The 11,731-nt window shown below is 40.3% G+C and overlaps 1 protein-coding gene across 1 annotated transcript; it reads left to right on the forward strand.

Annotated features, from left to right (window-relative positions):
• Window positions 1–445: 445 nt before the first annotated feature.
• Window positions 446–4,356, forward strand: smpdl3a (sphingomyelin phosphodiesterase acid like 3A). Its single transcript, XM_026999680.3, has 8 exons — window positions 446–633; window positions 925–1,138; window positions 1,585–1,729; window positions 1,893–1,989; window positions 2,153–2,316; window positions 2,423–2,603; window positions 2,916–3,040; window positions 3,472–4,356. The coding sequence occupies exons 1-8, from the start codon at window positions 531–533 to the stop codon at window positions 3,784–3,786; spliced, it is 1,344 nt and encodes a 447-aa protein (XP_026855481.2). The 5' UTR covers window positions 446–530; the 3' UTR covers window positions 3,787–4,356.
• Window positions 4,357–11,731: the final 7,375 nt, after the last annotated feature.

Genomic DNA, 11,731 nt, shown 5'->3' on the forward strand with positions numbered 1-11,731 from the left:
AAGCCTTCGTGATTTGAGTTATTTCTAAATTCAGCTTTCTTTATTCTTTTACAAAGTCTATGTTGAACTTGTTTTCGACATTAAATAGTGGACTGGTGATTATACTGAATATTTATTAATCACTGGTTTCTTTCACCACAGGTCATCAGATCCAGAAGCAAAGATTTTTTTTTTTGTATCTCGAATTTTATTACTTACAGTAACATTTACAGAGCATTGCGTGTCGTTTTACCGAGATACTACAGCTATCCCATTTATTGACCACAATTCCAGATAATTTATAGTCTATAATTTACGGTGCACTTGTTACTACTAACTCTAAAATTAGAAGAAAACAATTCACCTAAACTACAATGCGCTCTAGCGGTAACTGTTGCCCATACAGTAGAAGATCCAGTCTGCTCCAGCGACTGCCAGAAGTTTTTAAACCGCAGTTGTACGTCACGTGATCACAATACACTTCCTGTTTGGATTTTGCTCGGAAAATAATTTTTCAGTGCAGAACTTTCGCAGGCAAGGGGTAATAAAGTATGGGGATTATTTTACGATACTTGGCTTGTTCGTTTTTGTACCCACTGATTTCTGCTGTACCAATAAACGACCCGTTTCGGGAGTGGCACCGTCAGAGTATAAGTGAGTTTTTAAAAGTGTTCTTCTATTCCTGGGATTCCCATGTTTAGTCTCATCTAGAGGCTATTGTTTGTTGTTTATGATTGATTTTAATTCGTTAACCTACCCCAATGTTAATTATAATTTTCCTAAAATTGTAACTCTGTAACTAATATATCATATCCTAAGAAACAAAATGGTCAGTGCAAGAAGAAACAACGAGCATTCTAAAACATGCAGAGAATTAAAGAATAAACTAAAGCGTAAGTCTGAATTGAAAACCTCCCTGCTATTGAATATTGTTTTCATTTACAGGCAAATTCTGGCATATCTCTGACCTGCATTTGGATCCCAGCTATCATATCACAGAAGATCCCACCAAAGTGTGTTTCTCCTCAAAGGGCTTCCCTGCATCAGACCCAGGGCTTTTTGGTGATTTCCTGTGTGACTCTCCATACCAGCTAATTGAATCTGCCTTCAGATACATGAAGGATGTGGATTTAGAGCCTGAGTTTATTATCTGGACAGGGTATGAGATTTGCATTTCTGCAGTTCTGCGATTAAATGTTTGTATGTTTTCCATTTCTAACGAGAGGTCATCTGTTATTCCTGTAAGCAAACTTCTGCAAATATGATAGTGAACATTTTAAAGGGGAACTGTACTTTTTCCACATTCAAACTGGTGGACTAAAAAATACACATTGCTCATATATGATATACAATGTGTTTGTGTACAATGTGTGTGTACATTGTCCCACTTTCATAGAAAGTTTTAAAAATCTGCTTTGTTATGTACTTTCTAATCCAACCTACATCCCTACATTCCATATCCTACATACGCAAATAAAGTTCTAAGCATGATGTGTTGTAAAATAAAGCATCAATGTGTGCACATTAGTACTTGTGTTTGCATATATAATCTTTATTTATTAGCTGATGCAGTGCCCCTTGTATATGCATTTCTCTTCTCTCTAGAGACAGCCCCCCTCATGTTCCAATAGATGAACTATCCACAGACATTGTGATCAGTGTAATCAGTAACATGACGCACACCATACACCAGTTTTTCCCTCAGCTGCCAGTATACCCTGCCCTGGGCAACCATGACTACTGGCCACAGGTAATTCTCCTCCTTACCCTCAGTCTGGCAAGTCACCGTGTGTGTGTGTGTTGGTGTAGGATTTACAATATATATTATTATACCAAAGTACATTATAAAAATCAGACCGTGTATCGACATATTGGCCTATTTTGAGTATCGCACTTTTCTTTGTGTCTTTCAGGATCAACTTGCTGTGAATGCATGTGAAGTTTATGAGGCTGCAGCCACTCTTTGGGCTCCATGGCTGCACTCAGAAGCCTTGGCTACTCTGCGTAAAGGTACATTTAAACAGATAGGAGTGTTATCATTTGCTCATTATTACTATTATGATGCTCCAGTTCTTGCAGTATCAGTTTTGTTTTTTTTTGTTTGTTTTTTTTTTTTGGGGGGGGGGGGGGTGGATCTTTCTTTTACTCTTTATCTGCTGTTGTTCTTATGAAGGTGGCTTTTACTCTCAGCTGATTAAGCCTGGACTCCGGCTGGTGAGTCTGAACACAAACCTTTACTACAGTCCCAACAAGGTGACCGTGAACGTGACTGACCCAGCAGACCAGCTCCAATGGCTAGAAGACACGCTGGAGATGTCCAAACAGAGCATGGAGAGAGTGAGTACACACTCCATCACTGCTTCGATTTGTCATGCTTTGATGGGACATAAGTTTGTATACCTTTTACAGATGCTTCCACGCTCTGTTTCTCTCTTCCTTTGAGGCCTATGTGATTGCACATGTTCCAATTGGTTACCTGCCGTATGCTAAAAACACCACAGCCATAAGGGAGCACTTCAACGAGAGGCTAGTGGACATATTCCGCAACTACAGTGACATCATTCAGGGCCATTTCTATGGTCACACTCATCGCAACAGCATAATGGTTCTGCTGGATCGACAAGGTAACAGCCTGTTCTAAGTACAAACAATTTCACATTAAAGAACCTATTTATTGTATTGTCTTTAAATAACTATAGTGGATAGCTGTGAACAGGGGTTGTCGCTGCCCTCTTATCTATGAATATATCTCCAAAGAAATGGCGTCACTACTCCCACCATTATCAATACACTTCCTAAAAGTACAACAGCTGAAAGGGCAACAACCCAACACTATAGCTGTGAGAATGCCCTGAAAAACATGCGGAAAAGTTACACGCTCTTTTTGGGTGAATACATGCTCTCATTCTGTGCCATAAATCCTCACCAATTTAAAGGGAAGCCTGTCAACTCTGTCTTTGTCACACCGGCTGTGACCCCAATCAGAAGTGTTCAAGAGCAGTATTCAAATAATCCTGCTGTCCGCATGTACCTCTACAATTCCCAGGACTATGGCTTACAGGTAGGTGACACCTCAGAAAAACACCATGATTTTCAAGGTCATTTCACCAGAGAAATATGCCTATTTGAATGCTCGACTGAATCAGAAATATACAGTTTTAAAACCTGTACTCAATAAAATTAAAACATTATCACATCTCCAAAAGCTTTTGTGAGCGTTTATGAAAAATGTTGTAAATAAACTTTGTAATAATCTAACCATATGAACTTGAGAATGTGAAAAGCAATGCTTCTTTTTGAGAGAGGTCACTTAGTTTGAGAATGTAGATGTGCCAGCTGATTGCCATCCTTCAGCCAGGGTCTGTTGTGGAGTGATTAATGGCACTCAGATTTAATTACATGGTATGCTTCAATCAAGGTGCTTCTGCAGAGTAGTACTCCTGCACTGCTTTTCACCCTTTTGGTAAACCCATTCTCTCCTTCTTTCTAAAGGATCTTTGGCAGTTCTATTTGAATCTCACCGAAGCAAACAAAGAAGAAAGGCCCACTTGGAGACTTGAATACGCCATGACTAAAGCGTTTGATATCAAAGATATTCAGCCAGAAAGTCTGTATAAACTTGCCCTGGAGTTTGAGGTGCCACAAAGCAAAGCCTTTCAGAAGTATTTCAATTATTTCATGGTGAGTTACAATGACAGTATCACTTGTGAGGATGAATGTAAAACAGTACAGGTCTGTTCTGTTCGCTTTTTGGACAATGAGTCCTATTCACAGTGTATAAGTAAAGCAGCATTATTTAATGCTTAAAAAGACAAAAGAGATATTCTTCTATTTCGTACTTTGCACCAACAAAGGGAATGGATCTTACCTTTTCTGTTTTTAACGGGAGTCAGTCTTATAGGCTATGAGTATCTTTTTTAAATAAAACAAAGATTTTATTACCAGGGAAGGGCATATTATCAGTTCATGTCTGTGTTAAAGAGTGCAGGTTTATAGCCACTGTTTTTTCACTGGGTTTTTTTCACATTTCCAGCTGATCACTTGAAGATTATTTTTTATTGTTATTGCTTTCCAGGAGCCTGCCATGCTTTTTCTTTTCTGTAGCTTAACACTGTAGCTAAGCAGCATTTTCTATGACCGCATTTAATTTTCATTCAGTCATTTTGGCTGATAGCGCAGGTATACTAGAAGACCACATGGCTTTATAAGTGAGTGCAGTGTGAGATATTTTATGTTTTACTGTGGTGAGACCTGCTGCTAACTGTTTTATTTTAATTTAGGCATGTGATAAATTGAAAATGCCACACATCCAAGCCAGTTAACAAGAATCATGAAAGATTCTTCTTTGCACAATAAATAAATAAAACTGTGACAGCTTCTGGTCTGTATTTTCCTCAAATTAAAATTCCCCCAGATGCAAATCTAGGTTGTACTGCAGGGAATTCATGAAGGGGGGGGAGTTTTTGTGGTCAGAAGATCCCTTATTCTCACATACCCATCCACCCCCAGCCAACCGTGTTACACCTCACTGCACATATCCTTGGTTTGTGTAGTTACTGACATCGTAAATGTCCCACCAAAGATTGGCTTTACAATGGCTGCTGAAAGATGGTAGCAATAGCGCCAAAGAAAGGGCATGGGGAACAAGGGGACTGCTGGAGCATTCTCTACATCGATTAGTCGTGACTGCCGTCTGGTGAACAATCCTCCAAGCCTAGCTGATCGTTACCATCATTCTTCTTTGAGAGAGGCATGGGTTACAGCTTGGCCACTATAACTGCTCTGGGAGAGAGCACATGATTCTTTTCCTTAACAATACACAGAGCTCTGCGGTGGGCTGAATTTATACATGTGTTACTGACCTACTGACCTCAGCGATGGGATGAAATGTTGGCTTGCATTACGTACATCTGCCTGCGACGCTCAAATTTGTTTAGTTCTTGCAGCAGCCAAACTGGTGCTTCCACTCCATGTAACCAGGCAGTCATGTGACATACGCTGTGCCACTCTATCTACAGAACAAACAATAGCTGGGAATTAGCCTTGGAATTCACCTCTTGCCATCTGCTTTTTTGACCCCCCAGAGCTTTGATAGAAGTGATGTTTATGTCTCTTACATCTGTTTAACATGTATTATTACCAGTGGCTGATTAGCTGGTTGTTGATGCCACATATGCTGAGCCTGCCTGACTGTCTGTCCGACATCTGCTTTAAAACAGCGACGGTTTGGGCCAAAGTGTGGCATGCTGCAGCTCAGGACTGCCTACAAGGCCTCATAGCAATTAAGTAGCTCCTCTTCTTTGCACTGGGATGAGGCCCTGCACCCTGCCATGCTGTTTAAGCACTGGATTGTTTAACTGGTGAGCCCTAGGCCACTGGAGTCCCATTTGAGTCTCATGGACTTGCCATGGTCACATATTGATGGCAAGTCCATGAGCAGTAGCAGGGGATGAGGGACTGTTTGCTCTAAGAAGTGGGGATTATGCCTCAGATAGCATACCCAAAAACAGAACTTCTTAACGAGTCATTGCTAACAAGAGCAAAGATTGAGTATGAGATCAGATCCCCACAACTTACTTTCAAAATCAGAGCTTGTTAGAGTCATTACTAACAAGAGCAAAGATTGAGTATGAAGTCAGAAGATCCCTGCACCTTACATCAACATTCCTCTTTAACAATGATGTGTTTCTTTCAATTGTCTGAGGATGGCTGCTGTGCTTACTTTGCCATATTTAGTGAGCCTGCCTAATGAAATGGGAATGTTTCCGTCTGTCCAGTGACATGGGAATATTTCAGCATGCCAAGACAAATGACAAGGAAGTTGTTTTATCTTCACTTGTCTTTTTCACATCTTATCTTTTGCAGCAACCTAATGCAGGTTGCAGGATAATTTTCCTCACAAGAATTTGATACGTTAAACCATCTGTGTTCCTATGTTTTGTTTATGTGTGTCATATGTGTGCTGGTTCAGTCAGTCAACTGATTCCAGAGTACAAAAGCACTTCCAGGATTCCGGCTGACTATAGAATTTATAGCAGCCTGTTCGGTACAGCTATGGAGTAGGTGAGAAGTGATCACGCATAGCATTGTACAATGACTCTAGAGGCAAATGATGACGGTGAGTAAGATAACTTGTTTACTTTTTGATTGGAGCATAACTTTAAAGTCTGGTACCAAGCTTATGAATGTAAGTGATGTTGACATTAAAAATGTTGACATTAAAAATGAAATGTCACAGTGGTGTCAGTTCTGTTTATCATGCTTTCAGTAGGAACACTGTGTTTGCTCTCAAGGGGAATGGCATGCATGCGACACCACAGTGCAGTGTGTCTTGTTCTGAGATCAAAATGTGAAATATTTACTCTGCAGTGCGGTACTCACATATTTGACACAGAGCACTTCCTCCTGTCTCTCAGGCTCCTGCCTCTCCAGTCATCTACTTCCTCTGTTTGCTGCAGAAATTTGGGAAGTTACATGTTCATAATCAGTCATGTGTTAGTCTGTAATGTGGGAATATTTGAAAATCAAGGTCAAACCAGAATGACCAAATGACTCTGAAGGGGTATTGTCTATAGTCACATGATTAATCAAAGTAATATATTGTAGATGATTTTCAATACTATATAAAGTATTGCTGGTGTTAATGCATTGTAGTTTCTGCTCCAGTAAAGCTAGTTTTATACTGTGTTCTGGCCATTGAAATGCATTGTTATGATAGAGATTAATGTGGTTTAATGCAATGAAACAACTAAACAAATAAAATAATTTCGCAGCAAATGGTATTTATAATAAATTATTGAATATAAGGGTCTCAGCCTTAGAGAAAGTTTTTCTTTGTTTACATTTTTTTTAAATATATGGTTGACAAATGCATTGGGTCCGCAGCAGCAGTGCTGCAATGTGTCTGTGGTGGTGAAGCGGGATCTTATTCTTTGGACGAAGCTCTCTATGTCCTGTTTAATCTACATCCCCATCCTCACCTAGGATCACGAGACAGGAGTAGTGACCGATAGAATAAACAAACACAAGCATCCCACTGGAAGGAGGCGTAGAGCCAGACCCAGGACCTGCTGGAGGGATTATACCTCACAGTGTCTGGGTGTCCCACAGGAGGGGCTGGAATCTGTCACAGGGAACAGAAAAGCCTGGACTGATCTTCTGAGCCTACTACCACAGCTATGCTGAGCCTTTCCTTTAATACTCATTAAAAGACAGATCTGCACTCCTTCCTCCTGTCTCCCATGTCCTCGCTCCCCAGCACACCCAGGATGCTGCAGTGTTGACCTGGATAATTACGCTGAAATGGAATCCAGTCAATTTGAACAAGGCAGCCTGGCAGCCTGCAGCAGACCTTACGCAAGGCCGTCCTCGACCTGCAGGAGGTGCAGCAGGCCAAGGCTGGAGCTTCTGCGACTGGGCGGGACAAGACTCGGTGAATCCTCAGGAGTGTGCTGTAGCGCTCCAGCTGTGATCCGCAGGATGATCTGGAAACCTTTGTGGAGCTCTTCAAGCACGGACTTTAGGCAGATGAAGGTGGAGTGGGTTGTCTGTCCTCTTCTCCTCACCAGCAAATCCCAGCCTGTCGCCCAGCAGCTCTCTGCACCGTGAGATGGACTACGATGGGCTGAAGACAACTGTCTTCCAGGGGGCCTATCAGATCTCTGAGGAGCACAGACAGCTTTTAAGCACACTTAGGGACTTTAGATTTAAGCACGCTCAGGGAATTTAGAACCTTTGTGCTCTGTCAGCAGCTTTGGGTTTCTTGCAGGCCATGGCTTCACTCCAAAAAAAAACAAAAAAACTTGGAGAGTTCTTGACCTTGTGTTACTGGAACAGTTCATCACCAGAATGCCAGAGGGCACGGTGGCATGGAACCAGCACCCTGAGTCACCAGAGGAGGCTATCAAAGTGGCAGAGTGCTCCCATGGCTGCACACCCAGGTGCACAACCCCACCTGTTCAATCTCTGACACTCACCCAAAAAATACTCTAGTTAGTTCGCTGGTATACACAACTCCAACAGTGACCTTTGGCCTCACCCAACACCCCCCCGTTGGTTTAAATTATATCATTTTGGTAGTACGCACTAGTAACAAAAGTAAGTTGTGAGAGGAATTTAGTGTTCTTAGAATGCTGTTTTGGTATATTAATCCCTACATTGCCCCCAAGTTTTATTTTATATGATCAAACCAGCCCTCAGGGTTTTAGTAACTTGTGAATGTGAACTGACAGCTGGGCTAATTATTCTCTCACCTTGTGCATTCTCACCTGTTTTTTTTTTTTACATTCTTCACCATCAAAGTGTGTCAGGCAGAAAAACCCATGAGGGGATGGGTTTTTAGAGATGGGCAAATTGATATTGAAGATACTTTTGATCCTGACAGCTCTTTTTAAAATTCATCCTCACATACCTTTATATTTGGTTGATGTGAAGAACTACTCTTGAAAAGGTTAATAGATTTAATGTACTTGCACATTATTGAACAACTAGCATTTTGTAGCTGCTGGAGGTGTATTAATAATTACTGTAATAATACTCATTGGCAGTGTATTAATACTAGTTTACAGAGGCTTTAAATATTATTTATTTTGATGTACACATTTACACATTCTTAACACTGATATGACAAAGATTTTCTCTTTTATATATGCAGAATCATATTGGAGGGAAAAGAACATTTGCCTGCAATTTTCTTGAACATGCCATCAGAGGTCTTTTCTCTTTCCTTTGTTGGCATGATACTTTGAGTTGCATACAGAACAACATTAGAACATGTAAGAAGTGGATAAAAAAATGTGAATGTTAAATGTTATTTCAAACATATAATAATCTTAGCGATTTTGATAACAGCTAGTATTGCAATACATATAATGTAGACATGAAACTCATTTAGGTTTTACTACATGCTTATATAACATATAAAAGAATACAGTGTGTGAATTGACACAGTTCATCAGTTCATCTGAACTATTTCAGCAATGTATGTGGAGTATTGAAGCTGTCACTCCGAGTGGTACAGCACTACCACCTTCTGGTTAAGCATAGTCACTTTATCCAGTCTTGGAAAATCACAAGCAGAATAACACTGGTCAGATCATCAGGAGCAGTAGCAATGAAATCTTTCACAGAATTTGGTACCCCACTTTATAATGCACACGCCTAAAATAAAATATATGAATAAAGGAAGCAAAGAGCAGTTTTGCAATAGGTTGACATTTGATGCCACACAGAGACTACTGCCTCATGCAGAAAATAAGTAGATTATATTATAAATGCAATGCAGCATGCAATAATTAAACATGACATAATTTGTCAGCAAGTGGCCTTTTGGCCACAAGCCAGATGATTACACTCGTTTTATCAATTTTATATTAACGGGACCTGTCTCTACGAATGACGTTATGTGTCTCTGTCCAGATGTCAGTAAGAAGGGGAGTGGGTCACACCATTGCTAACGGCAGATTTACCATATGGCGTATAATTTATCATGAGTTATGCCAGGATTAGGGCTTACTGCTGCCCTGAAAACAAACATACCACAGTGCCCGCAATAGCGACGTCTCTGGCGATTATCCAATGAGCACCACAAGCCCAGAACAGGCCTGCTGAACTGTTGTCTGCACGAGGAGATGCATAACAGCCCAAGGCTAGGAGAGGCATATCGACTCACTATGTGTGTACCTGACAAAATAATAAACAACATGAAAAGAAGGTTGGCTATGAATAAAAAAATAATAAAACATTTGTACGCTACTTGTGAGTTTTACTTCGTATGAACACCTGTGAAGTAGCAATGGATGCAATGAAGTGACTGTGTGCTGAGGCTGTAACAGAAATAGCTGCTCTAACCATCTGGCTTTTTAGAGGAGCTCATGTGTACTGCGTTGATGAGTTCCCAGTCTAATATTTATTGGTTGGAAAAGTGATTTACATACACATGCATACTTTGCACCTGCAATATTTTGTTTTGACTTTATACTAAACACAACATAACTTCTTGCAAGTTTGCAAGTCCCCGAATTTTTGTCATCTCATCCAAATATTCAATGGTACACTGTCACAGGTTCCCAGGTCAGTCTCTACCATCCATGTTGTCTGTCATCTCATCTGTGTGCTTTTGTTTTTGTTTTGGCACCATACTCAGTTTCCACCCCTTTTTCAGCCTTTCACCTCTGACTTGTTACTCCCCCCACCCCTAATTTATCTGGTTCAGTCGTCGCTTGTTCCCATTACTTGGGTATATATACTCCCCTGTTCCCTATTGTCTCCAATCATACATTTTCCAACTGCAGTGTTCTTAGTTATGGTCTACCTTGTTTTGCTCTTTTTGGTTTTCTAGTGCTTTTTTTATGTTTGGGTTTAGTTCTTGTTTTTTGCTCTGTGTTATTTTGTGGATGCTTGCTTGGGTTATTTATTTGTAATTAGTCTTATTCTGTTAGTGCTGTGTTCCTTTTTGTTTGTTCTTTTTACCATTTTCCCCATCCTTGGACACTTAGACATGGGAATAAATAAATAATGTTTGCTCATGTATCCTGCTTCCTCATGTCAGCCCCAATATCATACAGACACCTTCAAGTACTCTCTCTCTCTCTCTCTCTCTCTCTCTCTAGAGATAGAGTTTTCTTTATGGATTTAGTTAGACATGTATCTCTAACATGTTACAGTGAGAGCAGAGGTAATTCTGACTGAGGTTAAAAGGGTGCTGTCCACTATTCAGGTGCTGAAACTGCATACAAGGATTTTCACTAATCTTTTCTAGGAGATATAAATTAATATCTCCACTGAACTCCACTGTCACCCTTACACACTTGTGCTTCATGAGTAATTCATTCAGAGGTTAATGGACAATTACAGAAAAATATATATATGTGCACATTCATTGATAAAATTTATGAATCAAAAATCAAGGTTTCATGCTCTAATAACCACATCACCATATTGAGTTATACTGATGCATGGTCCTGTTTGTTAATGATCACCCTTATCTTTCCAAGAAATCTCAAGGACCCAGATCCTAAAAATAGAAGACAAAATGGCTGACTAACCCATTTTAAGTGACAGCTGCTTTTCTGCAACAAAGGTCATTTTTGATGCAAGGAAGAGCATTCATTTGATATGCTCAACATCTCCCAGAGAACTGAATGTAATTATCGTGCATCCATCTCACTCTCCCTGGGGAGACCCTCCCCCTTGCTCACACTACACAGTTGTGAATCCCTGTGCCTTCTGGCCTTCCCCGCCTGCCTCCGGCCTTCTCCCTACCGCCCTGCCTACCTGCCCCACACCACACGCTAGCTGTATGAACTAGATACAACTGTCTTCTCTGAGCTGGACAATAATCTTAATTATCACTTCTTCACTTGAAAAAAAAAGGGACTTTCTTAATTTCTATACCTATATTGCAACAGCAAAATAAATTAGGTTTCTCCACTGACAGCCTGAAAAGGTTTATGGGTAATGAATAGGGGCATTGTGTTCAGCATCCCAACCAATTGTAGCATTGCACTGTATGGATTCCTTTCTAATGTATGCCACCTGAACATTTCAAAAATACTGTTATATTTGTGTTGTGCTGAGTTTAGCCTGTACAGCCTGAGAATTTGTATTGTTTTCACTGTAGTCTTTTGCTTGAAACAATCACTGGAATCCAACAAAACCTGCTTGATTATGAATATGAAACCATGGCTACTGAACAATACTTAGTCCACTCAGAATATAATAGAATGTGGCTGCATTGTCACAGATGGGGCTT

Source organism: Electrophorus electricus, chromosome 7 (genome assembly GCF_041902795.1).
Source record: "Electrophorus electricus isolate QZ-2024a chromosome 7, ASM4190279v1, whole genome shotgun sequence".
NCBI lineage: Eukaryota > Metazoa > Chordata > Actinopteri > Gymnotiformes > Gymnotidae > Electrophorus > Electrophorus electricus.

Coding starts and splice junctions, on each gene's coding strand:
- smpdl3a (XM_026999680.3), top strand. CDS start 531: ATGGGGATTATTTTACGATACTTGGCTTGTTCGTTTTTGTACCCACTG. Junction 1,139..1,584: donor GAGTTTATTATCTGGACAGG/GTATGAGATTTG, acceptor TCTTCTCTCTAG/AGACAGCCCCCCTCATGTTC. Junction 3,041..3,471: donor CCCAGGACTATGGCTTACAG/GTAGGTGACACC, acceptor TTCTTTCTAAAG/GATCTTTGGCAGTTCTATTT.